Source organism: Cavia porcellus, unplaced genomic scaffold (assembly GCF_034190915.1).
Source record: "Cavia porcellus strain 051 isolate PalLab524CR breed Dunkin Hartley unplaced genomic scaffold, mCavPor4.1 scaffold_31, whole genome shotgun sequence".
NCBI lineage: Eukaryota > Metazoa > Chordata > Mammalia > Rodentia > Caviidae > Cavia > Cavia porcellus.
The window spans coordinates 28,367,876-28,389,818 of record NW_026947514.1 but is presented as its reverse complement, the minus strand read 5'-3'; the positions used below and the strand labels follow the sequence as shown (position 1 = coordinate 28,389,818).

Here is a 21,943-nt window from a genome sequence, read left to right as displayed (position 1 = left end):
GAACTACAGCAGGTAGTTTATTCGCCCCAGTCACTCTCTAGGGGAAAGGAATTTTAAAAGTTCCTTTATGATAAAGGTAAGTGCTACCGAGGACAAGAACTACACTTTCGATCAGCTGATATTTTCGGTAAACAAAAACACATCCGACCACACCGACATTATTATGGGAAGCCCTTGGAGACCCTAACATTAGCGGAGGACCGCGCTGGCCGCCGCGCCGTCCCACAATGCTCCGCTCGCTCGCGCCACCCTAAGGGCGGAGAGAAAGGACAGCTGCCCGGCCGCCATCCACGGCGAGCTCCGAGAAGTGCGCATGCGCACTGACCCCAGCGGGCCCTAGCAACCAGAGCAGTGACAGTAGCAACCGCTGGAATGGTGAGTACCCTCCGGGCCTCGTAGCTGAAGCCGAGAGGAGATTGAGCGTGGAAAAGGATGACTGTGAAGTATCGAGGGTGGCAGGGCCCTCGAACAGTTGAAGGGAGCCCATAACGATGCGAGCTCCATGGAGTCAGCGGCCTGGGGCGAGAGAGAAGCCCAGGCTGGGCATGGTCTGGGGTGAGGACGGCCTGGGGCTGATTGAAAGTTGGGTTAAGGTGGCGGGACTTTTGACCCAAGAGAAGAGAGGATAAAAAGCAGGAAATTTTCAAAAAGAGCAGATCGGAGTGGGAAGGGTAATGTGAAGGGAATTGTGGATAGATATCTGTTTACATAGCAGTAATTTTAATTGCCCTCACGCCTGGCAAGATGGAGAGGGATGGGGTCTGGTTACAAGAGGAGTCCGTGTGGCATTGATTGCACCAATATTCATTCCTAACCTGATGTATACCGAGACTGCTTGAGTGCAGTTAGTAGATAACGCTGTAAAACCGACTCTGGTGGATACATAAGAGCTGTGTTTTTCAAATTTAAGTGTGCATAAATATAGACTTGTTGGAATGTAGATTATGAATGTTTAATATGATTTTGGGAAATCATATTAAAAGGAAAGTAGCATTCCCACAACGGACCTCAAGTGATTCTAAAATTGGAGAGCGTCACACATTTTTAAATCTATTGTGGTCTGTCCTGTCAGAGCTCTCATGAAATAATTATTTCACCTTACGATGCTCTTCAACTCCTACATAGAATATGCATTCTCTTTATGATCTACTTAGTAGTTCCAACTGCTAAAGGACTCACACAAAACTATTTAGCTTTGATTATTCTGCTGGATGCAGATGCTGATAAAGAATAAGTATTGGGAAAAAAAATAGGTATTGGGGCTGAGCTCTGGGTTCAACCCTCAGTATGGGAAAAGAAAAAGCCTCCCAAATGATACTTTATATTCTAACCCCTGGAACCTATGAATATTGTGTGGGGAAAAAGTACCTTGCAGGTGTGATTAAATTAATGATCTTGAGATGGAGACATAATAATAATTCAATATCTAGGAGTACCAAAAATACAGGCACAGATATCCTCAGGAGGAGGAGGGAGAGCTTCGACACAGACAGAAAAGGGAATGGCAATTCCACCACGGAGGTAGAGACTGAAAGATACAGTCAGGAGCAAAGGAATGGGGCATGAAAGAAGCAAGAAGTTTCTGAACCAAAGTGATTACTAAAGATCTTCAAATAGAGAACAGACCCAGTCATTAATGAATCCAGCTGAAGCTGCAAACTGGTAGTTCTGGGGAGCTCCAGAAATACAAGCACACATACTATTTAAACTTTTTTAAATAGTAGCTCCCAATGTCTTAAAAATTATATTTCACATTAAAACTCAGATTTTTGGCCTTTGAAACATCAGAAATACCGTGTTTCACCACTGGAAACATTTTTTTTCATGTTTAGCATTACTAAAATACAGTGTTGTATTCTAGTTGGCAGCATCATTTCTTTTTTAAATAATTTTATTTAAAAATCTGTAATACAAAATAAGGAGAACAATATACAGAAACCTCAGTGCTGTGTAACTGTCAGATCTTACCATGTTGACAAACTTGCTTCAGGCTTTTTAAGGACAAGACACATTGCCCAGTACAAGCCCCTAAATGTTGTGTCTATCTCCAGAGGTTATCACCACCCTGAATTTACTGTATTATTCTCATGCATGTTTTTACAGTTTTGTAATTCCCATGCATGTTTTTATATTTTTGTAGTGCCAGAGAGTGAATCCAGGACCCTGAGCATGCTAAACGACCACTAAGGCACAGGTCCATCCCAGTGTCTTTATTTTTTAAATACACATAACATTTTATTCTGGGCTTTGAATTTTGTATGAACCATACCATGTCATTGTATATGGAGGCAAATCGTGTTGAGAATGTCTCCATTCTGAAACAAAGCTTAGGGTAATTCACTGGATATGATGTGAAGGGATGATCTGTCTGGTCCTTCTGGCAGCATCATTTCTTAGTGGTAAATGAAATAAGAGTGCTGCTTACCATTAGTGGACATTTTATAATTCTTTTCTTCAATTTCACCCTCCAACCATTATCTGGAGTTGAGTAGAACTTACCTCATTTACCTGCACTCTGCCTGGCTAGCTTTACCCATCTGTGATGTCTACTTGGTCCTTTAAGCATTTGAGCTTTTGACTACTATTACCTATAAGGGGAACTACTGCCCTATATCAGCTTATATTGCCATCGTAGGCAGCTAGATTACTTCTGTTTCTAGAAACAATGACATGAGTTTTTTCTTTTATGGGTCTTTTTGTGGATTTCTCTAGGAAATATAATTATGTTGTTGTAAATTACACAGTTATGAGATCTGTGAATACTTAATTTCCCTTAGGTACTATCAGACCACTAAACTACACCCCCAGCTCTTTATTTTATTTTGAAATGAGATTTCACTGAATTCCCCAGGCTTCCCTGATACTTGCAAACTTCTTGCCTCAGCCCCCTGAATATCTAAAGTTACAAACATACATCATCATACCCAGTACGATAATATCAGTGCTTGAAAGCTTGTTAGAAGTTACTGTCTAGGTTTGAAGCTTTAATGGGAGAGAATGGGAATAAATCTCTTGATGTAATTTGTTTTAAGTGGTATCAGTCTATTAAAATTTTCTGATTTTTTGGAGACAATTTTGACACGTATATTTTTTCTAGAAATGCATATCTTGTCTAGGTTTGAAGACAATTGCCATTTTTTTCTCATGATTTTTTGTGGGGAGGGCACCGGAAATCAAACTCAGATTTTGCACCTGACCTATATACCTAGTCTCAATATTTTATTTTTTAAACATCTGTGGTGCGTAGTTATTTCTTCCTTTTTTTTTTTTTGGTACCAGGGATCGAATTCATGACCTCATGCTTACCAAGCAACTGAGATGCTGAGCTAAATCCCTGGCCCGTTGTTCCTTCTTATTTATTCTGTATTTTAATTTGTGTATGTCTTGTTTTAGCCCACTCTTGGAAGAGGTTTAAGAACTATCTTGCAGGGACCAGGGATTTAGCTCAGTGGCATAAGCACCTGCTTGGCAAGCATAAGGTCATGAGTTCAATCCCTGGTAACAAAAAAAAAAGAACTATTTTGCAGTTTTGTTCATCATTTTTCCTCTGTTTTGTTTTGGTTTTTGGTTTTTGAGACAAGGTCTCCCAGTGTAGTTCAGGCTGGCTGTGAACTCAAGGTAATCCTCCTGCCTCAGTCTCTTGAGTGCCAGGATTACAGACATGCGCCACCACACCCCGCTTTTGTGTTTTTCATTGACTTCATCCTTTATATTCCTTCTGTCTTAGAATTTACAATGATGTACTTTTTAAAATGTCTTGAATATTTGGGCTGAGGATTTAGCTCAGTGGCTCAAGCGCTTGCCTGTTAAGTGTAAGGTTGTGAGTTTGATCCCCGGTACCAAAAGAAAAAAAATATTGAATGATAAACTCACTTGTTTTAATCCCTTGTTTTAACATTTAGTAATATTTTGTGATATATAATAATTATATTCATCTTGGGGAGTTGGTACATCTGTATATAGCATCTTGATCATTTTTATTTTCCTTTTTACTGTCTCCTTTTCCTCCATCCAAGCTCCAATAAGTCTATCTTCTGATTTCCTAACGTCTTTCATTTATTTTCTTTTAAAACTACTTGTATTTTGGGAGTTACTAATACATAAAGAGCAATGTGACATTTAATCACCTGCATCTGATTTATTTCACTTAGCATTATGGTCCCAAGACCCAACTGTTTTCCTGTAAATGACTCAAATTTATTCTTTTTTATGACTGACTAGTACTCCATATTCTATGTTTTCTTTCTATATTGATGGGCATATCGGCTGCTTCCATAATTTAGCTGTTATGAATTGTGCTGCTAAAAAACATGGATATGGATCCGAGCATGGTGGCTCATGCCTGTAATCCCAGCACTCGGGAGGCTGAGGTGGGAGGATCATTGTGAGTTCGATACCAGCCTGGGCTACAAAGTGAGCTCAAGGCCAGCCTGAACTGCATAGCGAGACCCCATCTCAAAAAAGACAAAAAAAAACCAACATGGAAATCCATGTAGCACCTGTAATATGATAACTTTAACTTGGAGGCATGTTTCTTTCCTAGTATCATATTCCTCAACTTATGATATTTTTATTTTAAATTTTATTTTATAATTTTTTGATCAAGTATTATTTATCAGTATATACTCTCTAGACATAATGATGTCTTTTAAAACATTCCTTTTGTTATTGTTTAAGTTTCATTTTCTTTTAATAAACTCCAGCAGTAATTGATTAAGGACATGAACTTCCCTTGTGTACCTTCAAAGTTTTATATATATTCTTAAATTGAATCTAAGAGTATAGTGATTATAAGGAGCAACATTATTTTATACCCTAATACTCTCAAAAAAAAGTTGGAGTAAATAATGCCAAAAAAATTTTTTTGAGACAGAGTCTCACCATATCATTTAAACTGGCCTTGAACTCACTGTATAACCCAGACTGGCCTCAAATCTGCAGTGATCCTTCAGCCTCAGCCTGCCCAGGGCCAAGATTACACCTGCAGGCTGCCACACCCCATGACAAACGCTTTCTTATCATTTCAAATTTTTATTTTTTACTTAATAATATAGTTTTTGTTTTTGCAGTGCCAGTGTTTTAATCTAGGACCTCACACATGCTAGGCAACTACTGTGCAACTGAACTACATCCCCCAGCTCTCTTTTTGCATTTGAGGCTGGGTCTCTCTCTCTAAATTGCCCAGGTTAGCCTGGAAATTGTGATTTTCCTCCCTCATCGCCTCGAGTAGCTGGAATTACAGGCATTCACCACCACATCTGGCTGATAATGGTTTTTTTTTTTTTTTTTTTGTCTTTTTCCTTTTTTATCAGTACCAGGGATCGAACTCACGACCGCCTGCTTGCAAGGCAGGTGCTTATGCCGCTGAGCTAAACCCCCAGCCGATAATGGTTCTCTTAAATGCCTTAGACTGACACGTTTTTGTCATGTGTCATCCTTTGTAAACATATAAAGGAATACATGTTTATGAAATAAAACTGTCAGTGTTTTCCTAAAAGTTTACCATTACCATCCTGCCACGGCAATTGTAAATTGTTCTTCGTTGTAAGATACATACAAATTTCAGTGTCAAAATGGAAAAAAAAAAAGAGATGTAGATGACAAATGAAATAAAATATATATTAATGTCAACATTTGAAAACTATGTTTTTTATAAACCATGTGGAAATTAAATATGTGAGCATTACATAATGATTTTCTTATTTGCTCTGAGAGGTATTTAAATCATTCTGATTTCAGATATACAAATACCATCTTACTTATAAAGTGTCAAAGAAATTAATCATTTTAGTGGTAGAAGCCAAGGTTAATAACTGTTGCATGAAAATTAAGTTTTAAAATCCCAGTGGTAAAGTCGCCTTGTTTCTTTTTCTTCTTCCTCTTCTTTTTTCTTTTTAAAGGCAAAAGCAACAACAATCAAAGAAGCCTTAGCAAGATGGGTGAGTATGAGTTTTTCCTTCTTTTAGAAACCATGCAAGAAAAATTTGGATACTTATTTAACTCTGTCTATTCAGTATAAGAGATTCTTGCGGAAATAAAACTGTTCTGTGGTAGTGAATACATGAATCTGCACGCGTGAATCTAGTGATAAAACTGCACAGGATTTGAGCTAGGGCTGCAGCTCAGTGGTAGAATATTTGCTTATTATGTGCAAGGCTCTAGATTCAGTCATCAATATCACGACCATGACAAAAAAATTATCTAGAGCTTACTACATACATATGTTTACATATTCACAATACAAATGAGCCCGAATAAATTTGGGCTATCTGAATAAAATTGATCGATTTTATTAATAGTGATACCCCAGTTATAAAATGTATAGTTTACAGAATAATATCCTCGGAGGAAACTGGGCAAACTGTACAGAGTATCTCTCTGGGTCTTTCTGTTTGCTTTCATGATACTGAGGATTGAACCCAGGGCTTTGCACATTCTAGGATGCACTTGACTACTGAGCTACACCTCCATCACTTGGATTATAACTGCAACTGTATCTTCAAATATCGCATAAAAATTTCAGATAAAAAGTTCTGACCTCTTGAAAATTTAACAATGGCAAGGTTGATTCTTCTATTGCTATAACATGACTGAAATTTTTATGTTACATTTTCTGTTTCAACTTTGTCATTGTAAAGTGACAGGATGACGTGTGTCATAGGCCAGCAGTGGCAAACTTAGGTCATGTGTGTTGCAGCAGGATGTTTGTTATCACTGAAAGCTCTGCAAGGTTCCCATCGCTCGTCTAGGCTTTAGTTAGAAAATGATTTCAGCCTTATAGAAATGAGGACACAGACATCCAATGTAGACAAATGTAAATCATGTATAGACAACTGGAAGAATATGGAGTAAAAATGCTTATCTAGGAATATTAGAGATGAAACCACATTGTAAATATACATGCATTATACACTATACTATAATTTCAAAAGTTGTAATTCAGAGTTTTAGAAAGAATTTAGAGAGGTTACAGAGATGACACTTGAATTTCTGTGCCCAGTTCTTTGATTATGCTGCATAGTTTGTTGCATAATGTTGAACACTTGGCTTTTATAGGTAGGCTGAATAAAAAAGTCTTTCAGGAGCCTTTTCAGGTGTCTGGGGAACAGGAAAAAGTAAACTGAATAATAAGACATTTTCATTCTTGCTTTAGTACTTACAAATTTCTTATGTACTGCAACCCTAAATGTATCCCAGCCCTAAAGTTATTTCTGTTTGATTAAATATCTAATAAAATATGTTTTGTTAAAGAAAAATATCATGAAGTACACTCAGATTTCATTTTCCTTAAATTGGATTTTAGGATTTTATTTTTAATAACTGCTGGAGTTTTTGTTTGTTTGTTTTAGCTTATCACTTCCATTTCTGGCTTTTATTATCACCAGCAGTTATTGACTTTTAAGATTATACAAAATTATCAAGCTCACTTTCATTTTCTTTAAGATTTAAAAAATTCTTCATTGACATAATTGTACATGCTTATGGCAATGACAATATGATACCCATCACTTCAAACATTTATCATTTCTTTTTTTTCCAAAAATGATTTTTATTGGCACATTTTTGGTATATATGATGATCACATTGATGATTTATATGTGTATATGATATAACTTGATTCTTTTTTTTCCCATTCCCCTTCCCTACCTTTAACCTCTTCCCCTCCTTATTTACCAAAGTTTTATTTTCGCTTTTACCCTTTTTTCTCATTTTTTAACTTTTCCCCCTTCTCCCCCCCTTGTTCTCCTTCTCATTTGAATATTTTCTTCCTATTTTACAATACCTATTATATTTACACTTCCGATTTCTCACACTGGAGAAACAATGCAATATGTACACGTGTGTCCAGTTTATTTCACTTAAGAGTATGGTCTCAAAGTGCATCCATTACCTAGAAATGTCTTATCCTTCTTTATGGCAGAGTAGTACTCCATTGTATTAAAAAAACCACATCATTATTTATCAGTTGCTGGGCATTTGGGCTGTTTTCAAGATTTTGCAATACAAACTGTGCCACTATAAATATGGGTGTGCATATATCACTGTGATATGATGCTTTTAATTCTTTCGGGAAGATACCATGAAAGGGAATAGCTGGATTATTCAGGAGCTATTCCTATTCAGGAGCTCTAGTCCTATTTTTGATAAGAATCTCCACAGTTATTTCCACAGTGGTTACACCAGTCCATACTTGCACCAACAATGGAGAAGTGTTCCTTTTCCCCTATAGCCTGCTAGCTTTTGCTATTGGTTGATTTATTGATAATAGACAATTTTTTCTGGGGTGAGATGGAATCCCACTGTTGTTTTAATTTGCATTTCTTCCATGATGTTGAACCTTTTGTCATATATTTATTTGCAGTTTCTGCTTCTTCATCTGAGAAGTACCCACTTATTTCAGATGCACATTTTTGTACGAGGTCTTTAAACTTGAGGAGTCTGATTTTTTTTTTTTTTTAGTTCTTGTATATTCTGAGTAGCAGTCTTTGTCTGAGGAACAACTGGCAAAACTTTTTCCCACATTGTGCATTTTGTATTTTCACTAAGTTGGTGGTTTGTCTTGTTATGCAAAAGCTTTTTAATAATATGAGATCCCAGTTGATTCATTGTGATAGTTCCTGTGCAATAGGGGTTTTGTTCATAAAGTCTTTGTCTATCCCAGTGTCTTCAAGAGTTCTGAGCTGGGCAGGGTGATGCACGCCTGTAATCCCAGCACTCGGGATGCTGAGGCAGGAGGATCACTGCAAATTCAAGACCAGCCTGCCAGCCTGGGCTATAAAGTGAGCTCAAGGCCAGTCTGAACTGCATAGAAAAACCCTGTCTCAAAAAGACCAGGAAAAAAAAAAAAAAGAGTTCTATCTATTCTTTCTTCCAGCAGACTTAGTGTTTCTGTTTTAATATTTACATCTTTGATCCATTTCAATTTTAGTTTAGTGTAGAGTGAGCATTATGGGTTGTTTTAATCTTTGGCATGTGGAAAGCCAGTTTTTCCAGCACCATTTACTAAAGAGGCTATCTTTCTTCTAGTGAGTGTGTTTGGCTCCTTTGTCAAAGGTAAGGTGGCTGAGTATGTCTGGAGATGTTTCTGCGTCTTCTAATCTGTTACACTGATCCTCAGATCTATTTTATTTTATGTTATTTTGTTTTTTTCCAGTACCATGCTGTTTTTCATCACAATAGATTTGTACTATAATTTAAAGTCAGGAATTGTGATGCCCCCCTGCCTTTCCTTTGTTCTTGACATTGCCTTGCTATTCTAGGTCTCTTCTGGTTCCAAATGAATTTTAGGATTATTTTCTCTAATTCTGTGAGACATGCTGTCAGGATTTTGATTGAGTTTGCATTAAATCTGTACAATGATTTTGGAAGTATGGCTGTTTTTACTCCTCAAGAACAAGGAGTGTCTTCCCATTCTCTGATATCCTCTCAAATTTCGCTTTTCAGAATACTGCAGTTTTCTTTTATTTATTTATTTTTTTTTTTTTTCTGGTACCGGGGATCGAACTCACGACCGCCTGCTTGCAGGGCAGGTGCTTATGCCGCTGAGCTCAATTCCCAGCCCCTATACTGCAGTTTTCAATGTAGAGGTCTTTCACTTTCTTCATTAAATTGATTCCTAGGAATTTCATCTTTTTGAATACTATTGTGAAAGGTGTTGTTTTCCTAATTTCTCTCTCAGTCAGTGTGTTGTTTGTGTTCAGGAAGGCTATTAGATGTTGACTTTATGTCCAAGTACACTACTGAATTTGGTTATTAAATCTAGTAGTCAGGGGCTGGGAATTTACCTCAGTGGTATAAGCACTTGCCTTACAAATGCGCGGTCCTGAGTTTATTCCCCGGCACTGATTAAAAAACAAAAAATCTAGTAGTCTTTTAGTTAAGTTTTTGGGTTCTTCTATGTAGAGAATCATGTCATCCACAAATAACAATAATTTAACTTCCTTCTTTCCTATCCTTATTCCATTTATTTCTGTTTCTTTTCTAATTGCTCTGGCTAATGCTTACAAAAACTTTATTGGGTAAGAGTGGTGACGGTGGACATCCTTGTCTTATTCTTGATTTTAGAGTGAAAGCTTTTTGGTTTTTGTCCATTTAGTGAGATGTTGGCTGTTGCTTTGTCATAGATGGCTTTTTTCAGAGTGAGATGAAGACCCTCTATTTCAGTTTTCTGTAGGGTTTTATCATAAATGAGTTTTGGACTTTGTCAAATGTTTTTTCTGTATCTATTGAGATGATTATATGATATGGATTTTTTTTACCTTGAATGTGTTAATGTGGTATATCACATTTATTGATTTGCATATGTTGAACCATTCCTTCATCCCTGGGATGAACCTTACTTGGTGTAAAATCTTCTTGATGACTTACTGCATTCTGTTTGCCAGTATCTTATTGAGGCTTTTTCAATCTATATTTATTAGGGAGATTGGCCAGTAGTTCTCTTTTTTAGTTGGATCTTTCTCTGGATTTTGGTATCAGGGTAATGCTTACTTCCCAGAAGAAATCTGGGAATATTGTTTTCCTTTCCATTTCATTAAAGAGTTTGAGAAGTAGCGTTATTAGGTCTTCTCTAAATGTCTTATAGAATTCAGCAGTGAATTTGTCAGGGCCTGGGCTTTTCTTTATTGGTAGGTTTTTTAATACATCTTCAATTTTATTGACTGATATTTGTTCATTTGGAATTTTATATCTTCTTGACTCGGCTTTGGTAATTTATATGTATCTAGGAATCTGACCCATTTCTTCTGCATTTTCCATCTTACTGGAATACAAGTTCTTGAAATAGGTATAGACGATCTTCTGAATTTCTACAGAATTCATTGTGATTTTACCCTTTTTATTTCTCATGTGTGGATTTGGATCTTTACCTTCCTTTTTTTTTTTTTTTTACCTAAAGTTAGCTAAGAGTTTGTCAATTTTATTTAATCTTTCAAAGAACCAACTCTTTGATTCATTGATTCTTTGTATTGTTTTCTTTTTCTCTGATGCATTAATTTCTACTCTGATCTTTGTAATTTCCTCCCTCAAAGAGCACTGGGCTTGAATTGTTCATCTTTTTCTAGAAGCTTGAGGTTCAACATTAAGCTGTTTATTTGAGCTTACTGTTTTCCTGATTTGGGAATTCACTGCTGTAAATGCCTTCATAGGACTGCTTTCATTGTGTCCCATAAGTTCCAGTGTGTTGTATTGGCATTAACATTTAATTGTACAAACTGTCTAATTTCTTTAATTTCATTTGTGACCCAGGGGTTATTCAGGAGGATGTCATTTAATTTTCATGTAATTCAGTTCTTGTGGTTTCTTTAGCCATGGATTTCCAATTTCATTGCACTATGGTCTGATAATTTCAATTCCTTTGCATTTACTTAAGCATGTTCTATGCATGAGGTAGTATGTGGTCTATTTTGAAGAATGTGCCATGTGCACCTGAGAAGAATGTGTATTCTAATGATGTGGGAATGGAACCCTCTGTAGACATCAACTAAGTTCATTTGTTGAACAGTTTGGTCCTGTTCTAAAATTTCAGTTTTGATTTTTTTGTCTAGATGATTTATCTATTTGTAACAGTAGTGTATTGAGATTCCCCCAGTACAATTGTATTAGTGCTTATTTGACTTTTTATGTCCATTAGTGTTTATTTTATATAGTTGCATACATTGATATTGTTGCATATATATTTATGATTATTATGTCTTCCTGTTGGACTTTTCCCTTTACAATGATGTAACAACTTTCTGTGTCTCTCTTAATCTGTCTTGGCTTGAAATCAACTTGTCGGCAAATAGAATACCTGCCGCTGCTTTTTTCTAGATTCCTGTGGCATAGAGTATTGTTTTTCCACCCTCCGACTTTCTTTTAAAATTAAAAGTGTTTCTTGTATTCAGTATATTGTTGCATTTTGCTTCTTAATCCATACTTCCAGCCTTTCTTTCTTTCTTTTTTTTCTTGGCTTGGTGAATTGAGCCCGGTAACATTAATGATATGTATTGACTTACCTTGTCATGCTTGTTTCATGTTGTTGCCTGGCTTTTTGCTCCTCTGTTTAGTTGCTTGTCCTGCCTGATATGTTCATTCTGTTGTGGTTCATGGAGTTGCAATCCTTGTTATCTCTCTCTAGACTGTCTTTCAGAACATTTTGGAGTGCTAGTTTGGTGAATTTCCTCAGATGTTCTTTCTCATAGAAGTATCATATTTATTTTTGAATCAATTTTGAAAAATAGTTTTGTGGGGTACATCAATCTGTGTTGGAGGTTGTTTTCTTTAAGGCTTGAAATATTTCACTCCAAGCTCTGCTTGACTTGAGGATTTGTGTTGAGAAGTCAGCTGTGATTCTGATAGGCTTTTATTTATAGGCAATTTGTTTCTTTTCTCTAATAGTTTTAATATTCTTTTCTCATGTTGAATTCTGGAATTTTAACAATTATATCCTTTGCTGTAGATTTTTTATCATGACTAATTGGAGTTCTATATGCCTCATTTATCTGTATGTCAAATTCTTTTTCCCTGACAGGAATATTTTCTGCCATGACATCTGCGATTTGGATTTTATGTCATCTGTGCTATCTCCAGCTGTTTTCATTGACTCCAATCAATCTTACGTTATTCTTCTTTGTATCATCTAGTAGCTGATGGATGAGATCATTTCTTTGTGGTTAAGAACATTCAGAATCCTGTCACAACTCTTTGAAGTGTATAACACAGTAGTGTTCACTCTAGTCATCCTGCTGTGCGGTAGAACATTGGAACTTAGGCCCCTTATCTCACTGTAACCTGGTACTGTTGACCAAACCTCCTCTTATTCTTTCCTCTCCTGTCCAACCTCTGGTTACTCCTGTTCTGCTCCCACCTTCTATATATGAGTAAAAATTGCAGTATTTATCTTTCTGCATCTGGCATATTTTATTTAAAATGAATGAGTCATTCATTCATTTCATTCATTCGTTCATGTTGCCACAAATGATAAATCTAACATTTATTTTACTGGGTGATATTTTTCTCTCCTAATCTACAACCATATGGCACAAAAATAAGTATTGTATGGAGGTGTCTTAGATCTCTTTTGTCTAATTGATTGCATATTTTTTATTTTTAATATGTGATGATCTGATTTTTTTTAAATGAACCTTTTCTGTGTCTTATACTGCTCTAAGCTATAGAAAATATATGCCAAGGAAACAATCCCTGAGCTTCAAGTTCTATTAGGATGGTAGAACTAACTCTTAAGTAATGAAGTAATCAGAAAATATTAATAGGCAAAACATTCTGGGAATTTAAAAAGTGTGCTTAGTACTAAAATTAAACTCTAAGGCAGGGACCTGGTAGTTCATTAGAGTAAAACAGATAGCTTCGATCACAATTGTGTTGGAAACAATGTCTTTTAAAATTCTTGTTACCTTGAGATTCTAGTTTAAGTTGAACTATACATAGAAAAAAAGATGAGATGACAAAACAGTTGATTCTACAGGCATGAATCTAACATTTAAGAGAAAAACTTTTTATAGGCAAGTGAGACTTTTTAGGAAAATATTTTCATTGTATTTTACTAATTGATTACTCTTAAATAAGTGATCTTAAATATTACAAAAATAAAAGTTATTAATTTTTTCCTTATTTCCATTTGGTAAGGTAATAGTCACCTTATTTAGCCATGTAAAAGCTTTGTTGTAGTGTCAGCAATTAAAGGTTCCAATAAGTAAATGGTGAAGAGTTGTTGAGCAATTATTAAATTCTGATAACTGTTTTGAAACAAGCATTGAAAGGCTTTGGGATATTCTGGCCTCTTGTGCACATTGCAACTTGGGGTCATTCTGTTCCAAATTAATTTTTCCCACAGGAAGAAAAAACTGGTCAGAGGCCATCTGAAGCCAAAGAGATAAAGCTTTATGCCCAGATTCCCCCAATAGAGAAGATGGATGCCTCCTTATCCACACTTGCTAACTGCGAGTAAGTTCTCTTTTCTCATTCTGCTACTATTGCTACCAAGTTTTCCTTCCTTCTGTTAAACCCGGAAACCAGGAAGTATTTTTTTTCTGTGATTTTAATTTATGTGTTTTTCTTGGTTTATTATAATTTCTTTTTGACAAAGCCAAATGTGAAAGATTATTGCTTAACAGGATTATTAATAGAGCAATATTGAGCAGTATAATATTTTTTCTGTTCAATTTTTATAATATGTTTGGAAATAGAAATTTCCTGGTTTTTTGAGAGAAGTCAAGTAGCACGACAAACTCTTACTCTGGCATTAAGTCTCTGGCTCCTCTTATAAAACTATCCACCAAAGTCAGAACTGTTTACTTACTTGATACTTAAGATAATCCTAATTCTTTAAAACTTCTCAGTTCAAATTATACTTATCTTATACATTAAGTACCAGATCTATACTGATTCATTTTCACTTATTTTCTATATATTATACAAAAATTTTAGCAGGACTTGATGGCTAGGGTGAGGTAACTATACCATGATACCTTATAACCATGTTTTTAGGACTCTGGTACCTCTTGATATGGGACTCTTGCATACATACACTCCTTGATGTTCTTTCTGATGTTTTCTCCCTGTGTTTGATGCACCCTAAGGTGCTTTTTTGGCTTCAGGCATGCTTTTAAAGTAGTGATGAACCTGTGGTACTTTTGTTTCTCCTTTAAGACAAAAGTTGTTAATACATGAGTTGTTGGGCTAGGAATTTAGCTCAGCGGCATAAGCGCCTGCCTTGCAAGCATGTGGTCGTGAGTTCAATCCCCAGTACGTGAGTTGTTTTTTCTAAACTAAAATCTCAGTATTCAGGTTTAATTGGAGTGTTGTCACTTTGCAATAAATAAGTGGGTTTTGGGTGCAGTTTTGGAACTCATCTCTAAAAGATTGTTTTAAAGTATTCAATATCTTTTTTTTCCTTCTTTTTGGTACTGAGAACCAAACCCAGACCTTGCATTTGCCAAGATATAGCTGTGCCATTGAGCTATATCCCCAGCCCATTAATATGTTTTTATCATAAAGCCATCTGAAAGGCAGATTTGAAGTTTTATTTTCCACCTCAAAGTACCTTACAAATCACTAAAAAGAATCAAACTGTTTATATTTGTGTTGGCACTGTCTTTTGGCAGGATGCCGAAACAGAATTAAAGAATTATTTTCTAACCATAGTACTAGATTTAAAAGGACTCCATCTTTTACTGGTAGTTCTCAAGAGTTGAGGATGACTAAAAAATATATGGATTTTCCCAGCTTCTTACGTATGTAGTAATTGTTTTGCTGTTTCAAGCAGGTAAAAAATGAATAAAATGCATGAGAATCAAACTTAGCTGAGTTGTAATTTGGCCTGTCACTTTGTGGCTGTGTGACACTGCTGACATTGTGTGGCTGTGGAAAATTGCTTAACTTCTTTGTGCTTAAGTTTCATTTGTAAAATATAAATAATAATATTTATCTCAAAAACTATAATAATTAAAATAGTTAATGCAGGTGAAGTATTTAGATGAATAGTTGGACACACATTAAGTGTTCAACAGAATTAGCCTTTCTTAGCATAAAATTTACTGAGATATTAACCATTTTAATTCAGAAAGAATGATAAAGAATGCATAATTATATCCCCTTTAAATACTTTGTTTTTATATAATTATAGGTACAGTAATATACATAAACTATTAAAAGTAAATCTCTCCGGTGGAATGTGTGGACCAATTAGGACTACATTTTTTCAGTACATATTTCTGAATGATTCTGTACATGAAAAAATATAACCCCCAAAATATATGTTTCTGGGATATCTTCCTAAGGTAGTACCTCTAGCCCAATATCTCTCTCTCCCTGTCTCTCTCTCTCTCTCTGTCTCTCTCTCTCTCTCTTTTTTCTGAGACAGGTTCTTGGTGTGTAGTTCAGGGTGTATAGAACTCACTGTGTAGCCTAGGCAGTCCTCAAACTCATGTAGTCTTCCTGCCTCAACCTCCCTGAGTGCTAGGATTACTAGTATGTGCCGCCACACACAACAAGTCCTTTTTTTAAAAAATGGTACAGTAGCATTTCATTATCTATTCCTGAAGAGATAGATTATTTTCAATTTTTCTGCTACTACAATAATATATTTATTTAGTATGTCTTTCAACATTTGTGTTAATATTTTAGTAGGATGTATTCCTAGAAGTAAAGTTAAAGAATACATTATTAGTATTTTTGATAACATAAAATTGCTCTCAAAAATGTTTTTTGTATTTTCTACAATGAATCTATATTAACTTTTATAATCAAAGAGAAAAAGATTTCAAAAATAAAAGGATAAACTGCAAGACAAAAGAAAAAAGATTTAATCAAAGAGAATTATGACAAATATTTGTTTTACATTATACATAGTTTCTGATATACAATGTAAGCTTGTGGTATTAATTCCATTTTTTCTTTGTTCTTTCAAAGGAAGCTTTCACTGTCTACAAATTGCATTGAAAGAATTGCCAACCTGAATGGCTTAAGTAAGTGATCCACATTAACAGGTTTTTAAAAAAATTTTCTACTTATTAGAATAAATATTCCAAAGACGTTATGTAATTCCAGAAGCAGGCACCTGTTTTACCCACAGTAATTGTCAGATGACAAAGTGAATGCATAAAGTGTGTGTTCTTAAATTTGATTATGCAAAGAAAATTAGAGATTACATGAGACCTAAACATTTTTAAAGACCTTTTAAAGCTTTTTATAGAATTAAAATTGAGATGACTTAAATAGAAAGTCAGATTTTATTATACATTTCTCTGTTCAGATTGGATTTGTAGGTATTTCAAATTTGTTATGTTTAAAATTTAATCCGTCACCATCTGTTTTTCCTCTACTCTTTATGCTGATTCAGTGACATCACCATCCTCCCAGTTACCAGGCCGACTCTCAGTGAGTTCATTTAATGGCTGCTATACTTTGGTGACACAGAGCAACAGAAATTTATTTGGAGACTGGAAGTTGGAAATCAGCTTCACCGAGCTAAAAAGAAAGCTATATACCCTCTGAGGCTCTGAGGAAAGCTGCTTGCCTCTTTCATTTTCTGATGGCTACCATATTCCTTCAGTCCTCACTGTATCTTTCAGTCTCTGCCTCTGTGGAGGAACTGCCATCTCCTGTCTGTGTCAAGGCTCTGCCGCCTCCTCCTCTTCCTCCTCCTCCTCCTCCTCTTCCTCTTCCTCCTCCTCCTCCTCTTCCTCCTCTTCCTCCTCTTCCTCCCCTTCCTCCCCTTCCTCCTCTTCGTCCTCTTCCTGAGGATATCTGTGCCTGCATTTTTGGTACTCCTAGATATTGAATATTATTATGTCTCATCTCAAGATCATTAATTTAATCACACCTGCAAAGTACTTTTTCCCCCACACAAGGTAGTATTCACAGATTCCAGGGGTTAGAATGTAAGTATCATTTGGGGGGCTTTTCCTCTTCCCGTACTGAGGATTGAACCCAGGGCCTCTCATATGCTAGGCAAGTGATCTGCCACTGAGCTAGCTACCTTCCGGCTGTTTGTTTTGAGACAGGTTGTGACTGCGTTACCCAGGCTGGCCAGAATGGTCCTGCCTCACCCTCTTGAGTAGCTGGGATCACAAAGTGAGCCACCACGCCTGGCTTGGGAGGCTATTAGTTGGCCTAATACATTCTCTCATTTCTTCTCTTCAGCCCTACCTCCAAGTTCATCACTAAGTTCTGTAAATTCTGTTTTATTTTTTTATATTTTTTAGCCAGGATCTTAATATATAATTCAGGCTGCCTTGAGTTCACTATGTAGCCCAGTATGACCTCGAACTCACAGTAATCATTCTGCCTCAGCTTCTGGAATGCTGTGATTACAGATGTGCGCCACCATGCCCAGCTATTCTTTAAAGAAATTCTTAAATGATTTGTTGCTTTTCCATTTCTAGGAGCTACACGTTGAATCTAGAATCATATTAGCTTTTCCTTAGATCATTTTTTTACCAGTTTGTGAAGTAAAAGTACACATAGATTCATTATATGTTTATGTATAGGTTCTAGTATGTATTTTTAAAATATGATCTCTTTTAAAATGGTGATCATGCTCCACTAAATTTATTTCATAACCTATTACAGTAATAGGTTAGGACCCATAGTTTGAAAAATACTGCCACAATATCATCCTAAATTTTTCATTTTCTTTGTTCTGTTCTTCAGCTGATCTTCATCATTGATACCAATGATGAACTTTTTTCTGAAAATATTATTGTTATATCTTTCCCCCAGATCAGAGACCTTTGAATGGCTTCCCTTTGCTTAATAAACAGTTCTCTAAGAAATAAGAATTAAGAATGTTACATTTGGGAAGCCAGGCAGCGTGCACATACCTGTAATCGCAGCACTCAGGAGACTGAAGCAAGAGGATTGCCTCTAATTTGAGACCAGTTTGGGCTACACAGTGAGTTCAAGGCCGGCATAGCAAGACCCTGTCTCAAAAAGACAAAAAAAAAAAGAATGTCACATTTGGAAACCAGACATGGTAGGTTACTCCTTTAATTCCAGCACTCAGAAGGATCTTGAATTCAAGGCCAATTTGAATGAAATAGCAAGTTGCAGGCGAGCCTGGACTATCAGCTTGTCTCACAAAGCAACAGTACCTAAGATGGTACTGCACTCTTGCAACCCCAGCCTTCTGGGAGGCTGAGGCAGGAGAATTGAAGTTTGAGCCCAACCCAGGCAACTTAGTGAGACTGTGTCTCAAAATTAAAAATTAAAAGGGGGCTGGGATGTAGCTTGTGTGAAGGGCTTGGGTCCAATCTCTAATACAAAAAAAGTCACATCTGAATGTCACCATCCCAAAGACTTTTCTAATTTCCATTGTCATAATTGCTTGTTTTTGAGCACATACTATTTATAATAGTCAACCTTACATTATAATAGTAATTACCTCGTGTAGTTACTGTGACTATTAAATGAGTCAGCATATAGGTATTACTTAAATGATTACTCGGCACATATAAAATACTCATTAAATATTAGCCATTATTGTAGTTGGGAATGTGTTCTGCTCTTTAGATAATGTGTTCTTTGAGGACAGCATCCCATGTTAATCTTTTCCTCTTCTGTTCCAATCCTCTTCTACCTCTAGCATGGGACTCAGCACTGCCACTCCATGTCTGCACTGTGTTAGAGAGAAGTAGTAACCACTAGAGCTGTGCATCTGTGCTGACTCATGAAACAATTTAGGATATTTAATTTTATTCTCTGCCTTAATTTATTTGTCTGTATTTGAAGTACCTTGCTCAAATAAGACTGCATTAATGACATATTATTTATTATGACACATAAATTTCAGTTTCTTGTTCATTAAAAATATGACCAAGAAAGTAGTGAAAATGGCTAATAATCTACATAGGGCTGGAAGTAGCATTTAACTCATATTCCAATTTTGATCAGTGGTAGTGATTCTCAGGGAAGCATATGGAGAATAATTTTTAAAACTCTGGCAATGGTTGATGTCTGCTGTAGACAGAATGAGAGAATAGAGGCATTTGTTCTACTGGACTCATTTTAGTTGTGCTAGTACTATAATCTATACCGGGGGAAACAGTTAATCTGTGACTAAGAGACAAGAAGAAGCTAACTTATCTATAAAAAGGACTGAATGCATAACTCTAGCTTGCCTTCTACCTCTTATCCTTTCATAAATGCAAAGGTACCTATCACGCTGTGATGAGAAGATCTGATATACATAGATGCTCCTATATAACAGGTGATTTATAGGACAGAATAATCCTAGGACTATTTATTATACCAAAACTCCTGGAAAACTGCATGACAAGACTGCATTCAAAACCATGACTAAAAAGTTGTAGAGTGGCCGGGGATTTAGCTGAGTGGTATAAGCCCCTGCCTGGCAAGCACAAGGTCATGAGTTCAATCTCCGATACCAAAAACAAAAACAAGAACCCACAAAAAGTTGCCAACAGTGTCATAAGTGCCTGCCTTGCAAGTGCACGGTCGTGAGTTTGATCCCTGGTACCAATAATAATAATAATAATAATAATAATAATAATAATATATAATAATAATAAAATTGCTGAGTGTGAATATTAATAATCTCTGTCTGTCTGTCTGTCTCTCTCTCTCTCTCTCTCTCTCTCTCTCTTTTCTTTCTCTTTTGTACTGGGTATTGAACTCAGGACTTCAAGCTTGCCAGGCAGGCACTGTGCTGCTGAGCTATATCCCTGGCCCAATAATCTCATTTGAAAGATTAGAAAATAGAGGTTTCTTTATATTTTTGCTAAAAAACAATTATGCTTTAGTTTTTTAGGTCACAAGTAAGCATAAAAAGTTGAAAACACTAGTTTGGTTTCCAGTATGACCTTTAAGGAGAAAAACAAGTTTTCCTTCTAGTAGTGCCCTGTTTAAACAGCATATAAAAATATACGAAATATATGATTGTGTTATATTGGAACATTTAATCTGTTAACTTTGACATCATAATTTACCTATTTCTGTATACAGAAATAAGATTTTTAGAGTCATTCTTTACCATTTTCGTGTATGTGTGTTTTAAAAGGACTTTTATACGTTAAATTTGGCCTTATCTTTGAGAGAGTGTTTATATATTTGTTATCTGGAATCAACCTCATCTTCATTTAGTTATAAGATGTATTTTGACACAGTGGATTTCTTTTTCCTCTTTGAAACACTGTATTTGACTTCCTCCTGTCTTTCTGGCTGCTGCTTCTCAGTTTTGTGTCCCTGAATGTTGAGTACTGGAGAGCCCGTGTACTCAGTTCTTGAATCTCTTTTCCTTCTTATCTTTACTTATTCCCTGAATTATCTGTGTCATCCAGAGACATGGTTTTACCATATATGTGCTGATGGCCCCAAATTTGTTTATTTATTTTTTGTCTTTTTTAAAATCTCTTTTAAATCTTAAAATGAAAAAAAGAATAAAAATAATATGAATTCCTAAACAAAATAATAGCTTAATAATGGTTAATATATTGCATATTGTTATCTTTAAAGTAGTTGCTCAGATTATAAGATATAGGTATAAAAAATGATCAAACATCATTAAACAAAACTGTTTGCAGTCTCACTGTTTGAAAGTCCACTTTGTATGCTTCAATTTTGTAACTTGAACAACTATTTCTAAGATAAGAAAATGTAATCTATTAACTAGTGATTTCTTTCTGTTTATTTTTTAAATTTTGTATTACTTGTACCCTTTTCCTGTTTTTTTCCTTTTTCTCCTTAAAAAAATGATCAAACAATGAAAGCACAAACTGTTCTTTTTGATGAACTAACAGATTAATAGTATAATTATCTCTCATATATATATTCATATTCCCTTCTTTTCTCCTCTCCCTCATCCCAGTTGTTCTTTCCTTTTGTGGTTCCCAAATTTAAATCTGTAGTTCCAAGGTCTTCTCTGAACTCCTGAACTCCTAATTAACATATTCAGTTGTCTGAATCCCATTGGATGGCTACTGAACATTTCATACTTAACATATCCAAAACTGAATCCTGGTATCTTCCCCTGCCTGCCAGCTAAACCTACTCATGCTATCAGGATTTTTTATATATATTCACTATATATAAGATTATTTATTATTATTCATGGCGTATAGTAGGTATCCAGTAAGTATGCATTAAATAAATCCATTTTTAGATAATGTTCTCTTTCTTCCTCCCTACCTTTGTTTCTTGCTGCATATCAAACCTAACCCTTGTACATGACAGGCAGCACTTGACATCCTAGTTCTTAATAATCTTTTGCTACTATGTGAAATAGCAAAACAATAATAGAAAATGGTGATTATCCTAGATCAATAAGTTTTAGAGAGAAGTTATGTGATTTTTTAAATATTTAGTTTTCATAAATTTATATATAGAGTGTATTAGTTTGCTATAACTTCCAAAACAAAATCACAGAGACGGGGACTTAAAAGAAACTGTGGATCTAGAGACCAGAAGTCTGAGAGCAGGTTTTGAG

The 21,943-nt window shown here is 35.6% G+C and overlaps 1 protein-coding gene across 1 annotated transcript in view; it reads left to right on the top strand.

The window, feature by feature from the left end:
- The first annotated feature begins 253 nt into the window (after positions 1-253).
- Positions 254-21,943, top strand: part of Dnal1 (dynein axonemal light chain 1) — a 38,558-nt gene continuing 16,868 nt past the window's right edge. Inside the window, exons 1-4 of the mRNA XM_063240919.1 lie at positions 254-375; positions 5,901-5,939; positions 13,835-13,944; positions 16,411-16,466. Of these exons, the coding sequence (XP_063096989.1) occupies positions 373-375; positions 5,901-5,939; positions 13,835-13,944; positions 16,411-16,466 (208 nt within the window). The 5' untranslated portion in view covers positions 254-372. The remainder of the gene's footprint in view (positions 376-5,900; positions 5,940-13,834; positions 13,945-16,410; positions 16,467-21,943) is intronic.